At 35.2% G+C, this 5,411-nt stretch overlaps 1 protein-coding gene and 1 long non-coding RNA gene across 2 annotated transcripts; both read left to right on the top strand.

The window, feature by feature from the left end:
• Positions 1-414: 414 nt before the first annotated feature.
• Positions 415-973, top strand: LOC116128598. Its single transcript, XR_004127787.1, has 4 exons — positions 415-455; positions 535-606; positions 714-778; positions 938-973. It is a non-coding gene; the product is annotated as an uncharacterized LOC116128598 (long non-coding RNA).
• A 379-nt stretch (positions 974-1,352) lies between these two features.
• LOC116128597 (probable LRR receptor-like serine/threonine-protein kinase At1g56140) lies at positions 1,353-4,898 on the top strand. Its single transcript, XM_031414345.1, has 10 exons — positions 1,353-1,381; positions 1,499-1,560; positions 1,668-2,047; positions 2,160-2,355; positions 2,444-2,602; positions 2,867-2,985; positions 3,066-3,276; positions 3,528-3,759; positions 3,896-4,046; positions 4,158-4,898. Exons 3-10 carry the CDS (start codon positions 1,703-1,705, stop codon positions 4,560-4,562), a joined length of 1,818 nt encoding a protein of 605 aa, XP_031270205.1. The 5' UTR covers positions 1,353-1,381; positions 1,499-1,560; positions 1,668-1,702; the 3' UTR covers positions 4,563-4,898.
• The last annotated feature ends 513 nt before the right edge of the window (positions 4,899-5,411 follow it).

Here is a 5,411-nt window from a genome sequence, read left to right as displayed (position 1 = left end):
TTTTATCTCAATGTGTTATGTGAATGATAACATAGAGTTGATTGAATGTTCTTGCAGGAGATTTCAAGGGACCTCTTTGAAGGTCCTATACCATCAAGTTTTTCTAACTTGACCTCATTGACCTCCTTGTTAGTACATCTTTGGGTGTCGATTTTTCAATATCTTACTCTTTTTCCTTTTCTCTATGCAAAGAGAATCATATTAGTCTTCCTCGAATTATTTTGTAGGCGTATCAGTGATATATACAACATTAGCTCCTCTTGATTTCTAGAAGAATGAAGAACTTAACTGACTTGTAAGTTTACACATACTTAAATTCACATTTTCTATTCTTCTTGATTAATCTTTTAATTTTTTACACTAATCAGTTGTTTTCTTATTTGTAATCTCTGAGAAATGCTTTGATCACTGGTAATTCCTTCTGACATTGGAGAATACCAGGAGTTAATGACTCTGTAGTTGATGTTAGAAACAAATCTCAAATGCATTGCCACTAATTTCTTGGTTTTAACGAAAATTCATTTTTATTTGCAGGGACTTGAGTTTCAACAATTTAACTGGTGAAATCCCGAGTGCTTTGTTCAATATCAGTTCTCTTACTCACTTGTAAATTCATCAATCTGCCATCTGTAAATTTATGATCTTTAGTATTGAAAAATTATAGTTTGTTTAAAATTTTGATATGAGCCTTATGCCTTCCATTCAATATCCAGGTTTCTTGGAAACAATAGTCTGTCGGGAAACATTCCGAGCCAAAAAAGTGAAAAGCTTCAACCATGTAAGCCTTTGTTTTAAATATGACGGCATTTCTGCGTGTGTGCGTGTTTGTTTGCATGGAAGCAATTGAATTCTTTTGGAATTGTTCTTAGTTATATGCATATATTGGTACATGTGTTGCTACTCACAGGTGGCTAAAATACTTAACATTTTTCTCCAGAGATTTATCATACATTATCTATCAGGAACTTTCCGTCATGGGTGACTTCTAATTTGCAACTGTATGTCTCTTAAACTGTTATACTGTCTTTCTTCATCTTCATTTTCTAAATTAAGACTTCGCTTTGGACTACTTAGGCATTGTAGACCTCATATAGCATCTTTCCTTATGTTTATTCTCTTTTCTAGCATTCAAAGGGCTAATATCAAGCAACAATCTTCATTTTCTTGTATTGATTCTCCAAAAAAAAAAAAAAAAAAGCGTACTTAACCATTTGGGATAACATGAATAAAGCATAACACATTTCATAATGCCCTTGTATATAATCCCTGCATCTATACTTCAACAACAGAATACTTCAGATTTTGAATACATTTGATCGCTGCTTTGAATTATATAGGAATCTGGTGCTAACAACTTCGCATTTGACAGCTCAAATAGTAGGTGAGCTAGAATTCCTTTTTTGATAAATAAAGTGTCATATTTTTTGCATATTAATTCATCACATTGCTTTTTGAATCTTCAATATAAATAAGCAGTGATGTTTTATGTGCTTGCCAGTGTCTTCCCTGGATTGAACTGTCTTCAGAGAAACTTCCTTTGCAATAGGAATACTCCACGCTGTAGGCCGTTTTCTTTCTTCTATTTAACTCTTTTTCAATAATATAGTGTCAAAATGCACTTAAATGCTGTTATTAAAATTAATACTGTTTAATCTTCGTATTTTCAGATGCAAAATTTGCAATCAAGTGTGGTGGTAAACAGATGATAGCTGATAACATAGTCTATGAGACTGAGAACTCATCTTTTAGTGCAGCTTCATTTAATGTAACGAGTACAGAAAAATGGGCAGTTAGTAATGTGGGGTTGTTTTCTGATAGAGAAGATCCATCATACGTGCAAAATACACTTGCACAAGTGACCGGAACCCGAACGCCAGAGCTTTATCAGACTTCAAGACTATCCCCTGGATCACTTAGATACTATGGCCTTGGTCTTGAGAATGGCCTTTATAATATAAGCTTGTTATTTGCCGAAACAGTTTTTGATGATCGAAGCTCACAAACATGGAAGAGCCTTGGTAGGCGTGTTTTTGATATCTATATTCAGGTAAACTTGTCCTGAGGTCATATTAATATTGTACATAGATTCCAGTATTTCAATTCCATCTACTTCAATTGAGTTGAGAAATATGATTTCTAACTCCCACATTGTCCTCTAGGGAACTCTCAAGTTAAAGGTTTTTGATATATCAAAGGAGGCAGGCGGTGTTAACAGAGCAATTACAAAGAATTTCAATGCTATTGTGTCTGAGAACCATCTTGAAATTCACCTATTTTGGGCTGGTAAAGGTACTTGCTGCATACCTAAACAAGGTGATTATGGACCATCAATTTCGGCTCTTAGCGTCGTTCCAGGTGAACTTGTGATTCCTTTTTATCTTCATTTAAGATGACTTGTACTACATTTGCTTATCTGCTTCTTACTACTACTAACTGAATTCAGATTTTGTACCAACTGTGAGCGGAATACCGCCAAATGCTATACACAAAAAGAACCGGACAGGGTTAATTGTTGGTGTTGCAGTCCCTCTGGGAATTCTGGTCTTCATACTGATATTTACAGTTTTTTTCATAAGGAAAAAAGATGATTATGATCAGGAAGGTAAGGAAACCATAGATGGTGTAAAAATCATACATAGCAGTTGCTACATTGCTCATTGACTTGTGCACATTTTGTTAAGCAACACAACTTTAGATTTCAAATACAGGATTCTTTGCATTCCATGAGAAATTGTTTAATAGGTAGTAACGTCTTGTAATATAAATACTTCGGTGTTATGTGACTAATGCTATGGAAGTGTCGATAGAAATACTATTAAGGTCTCCCATTCAAGAAAATCCATTTATTTTGAGTTTGAATATGCAGTGCTACAAGCGATAGGTCCTAAACGAAACACTTTCAGTTATGCTGAGTTGAGATATGCAACAAATGACTTCGACTCTTCAAATAAGCTCGGAGAGGGAGGATTTGGACCTGTATACAAGGTAACTTATATCTTTCAAGTAAATCATTACTTTACCTTGGAAGTTGTATGTCAATTTTCACTAGCTATTGTTCTTCACAGGGTACACTTTCGGATGAAAGAATAATAGCTGTGAAGCAACTTTCAGTGGGATCTCACCAAGGGAAAGATCAGTTTATAAATGAGATCGCCACCATCTCTGCAGTGCAACATCGTAATCTTGTGAGACTATATGGTTGTTGCATTGAAGGAACGAAGTGCCTCCTTGTTTATGAATACCTCGAAAACAAAAGCCTTGATCAAGTGTTGTTCGGTATGAGAATGCACATTATGATTATATATTCATTGGTACAAAATATAAATTTAATGAGTCCAAGTTTCATATTATGAAACTAAACCACTTAGAAGAAGCAATATATTTCCTTGGGGTTGTATAACCATGTTTTTGAAAGCTCCAAATTTCTCCTTAATTAAAATATATTATCCTTGAATCCTAAATTTCCCAATTCAGTAGATATTAACTACTCTTTGAAGTTTCAACTAATGGAGCTACCATTTCTGCAGGAAATAGTGAGTTGCATCTTGATTGGCCTACCCGGTTTAGTGTATGCATGGGAACGGCAAGAGGTCTAGCTTATCTTCATGAGGAATCAAGACCAAAGATTGTACATCGAGATGTTAAAGCAAGTAATATCTTACTTGATGCCGAACTCTGCCCCAAAATTTCAGATTTCGGATTGGCAAAGTTGTACGATGACAAGATAAGTCACATCAGCACCAGAGTTGCAGGCACCATGTAAGCTCCTTCAACCATTTTTTCACATTGAAAGCATGTATAAGAACTCAGTGAAAGTCTAACCTTATAATTTAATTAAATTTACATATCCAGACTTTGGAATTTTAACCTTTAACTATTGTCAATCATCTTGCAGAGGCTATTTGGCGCTAGAGTATGCAATGCGTGGACACCTGACAGAAAAGGCTGATGTATTCAGTTTTGGTGTTCTTGCTTTGGAGATTATCAGTGGAAGAGCAAACTCTGACAATAGATTGGACACTGAAAAAATTTATCTTCTTGAATGGGTAAAGAATAAACTTCAACTCTGTTTCATTTTCTTTGCTTTCTCCTGTGTACTAAATTATACAAACTCATTTTTCTCCTTGCAAATGGTCTTCTTTACATGATATTTATAGGCATGGAATCTTCATGAAAATAACCGAAGTTTGGGGTTGGTCGATCCCACATTAACCGAATTTAATGAAATTGAAGCTCTTCGAATAATTGGAGTTGGGCTGTTGTGCACTCAGGCATCACCAATGTTGCGGCCACCCATGTCAAGAGTTGTGGCCATGCTTGCTGGAGACATAGAAGTGGGCATTGTTACTTCCAAGCCAAGTTATTTGACTGACTGGGATTTTAAGGACATAACAAGTGACTTTGTTAATAATGAAGATAGTGTTGCAACTTCATCTGAAAAAAGCTATGGGAATAAGAAAAGTGAATCTAACAATCCAACTGTTCTTCGCCATGGAGTTGATCCATTGCTCTCCCCAGGAGATGTCACTCAGTTCACTGACATAATATCAGATGGGAGGTGAAAAGAAGTCATAATTAATATATGTTGGCACATTTTCAGCTGCAAACAACAATAAGACTTGTAATATTTGGGAAGTTATCAAAGTTGTATTAAGAATATGAGACAATTTATAGAATATTAGGATCATTATACTGAACGGAGTTTAGCTGTAAGTTCACTTTGGTTTCTTCTTTTTTTGTTGCACTTGTAGCCCTTGAGATTGCAGAGCTTATGTTTCAGCAACTTTGTTTGCAGCTTAGAAGTGGACCTTTAAATGAAAGGTTCACAGTTCAATGTTGGACACCAATCAGTTAGATGTAATTATTTTTTAATGTCAAGTCAACAATCTATATCTTTACGAGGGTTAACAATTCAATTCGCTATAAGACACGTTTCCTCGATTAGCCCAGCACTAAACTTCAAGAGTATCATAAATAGAAAGAGGGTATATACAGCGTCCAAAGGTAACACTAATTTGTAAGACTGCCAAAGAAAATATTTATATTATTCTTTTTCCTTTCCTATCACCAGTAGCTATCATTTATTATCTGAAATCCAAAGATTTCAGTGACCGCTAAGCTTACTTGAGCCTCAAATGGTACATGTTAGAAAACCCCCTTGTCGGCTTCGATTGAAACTTGTTTGTTCATTTTGCATGTATATTTGAAACAGCTTAGGAGGAGAAGAGTACCTATCCTACCTCTCAACAACATTCACTATTTGTTAGCCTAAAGCTGAAGATTCGATGACTCCTTCCTAACTCAATTATAGTGATTGATAGTGCCCAAAAATCAACGTCAACAATATTAGAAAGTTGCCTCACAATAGCTTCCTATTGCATACTTTTGAAGCTGATGATATTTTGCTAGAA

This window comes from Pistacia vera, unplaced genomic scaffold, assembly GCF_008641045.1.
Source record: "Pistacia vera cultivar Batoury unplaced genomic scaffold, PisVer_v2 Contig200, whole genome shotgun sequence".
Classification (NCBI taxonomy): domain Eukaryota; kingdom Viridiplantae; phylum Streptophyta; class Magnoliopsida; order Sapindales; family Anacardiaceae; genus Pistacia; species Pistacia vera.
This window is presented reverse-complemented; position numbering and strand designations above follow the sequence as displayed.

What these genes read in the sequence shown, in the direction of transcription:
- LOC116128597 (XM_031414345.1), top strand. Translation starts at nt 1,703, where the DNA reads ATGATAGCTGATAACATAGTCTATGAGACTGAGAACTCATCTTTTAGT. An exon ending in GGCTCTTAGCGTCGTTCCAG is followed by an intron (nt 2,356 to 2,443) that starts GTGAACTTGTGA and finishes AACTGAATTCAG; the next exon opens with ATTTTGTACCAACTGTGAGC. An exon ending in GATTTGGACCTGTATACAAG is followed by an intron (nt 2,986 to 3,065) that starts GTAACTTATATC and finishes TGTTCTTCACAG; the next exon opens with GGTACACTTTCGGATGAAAG.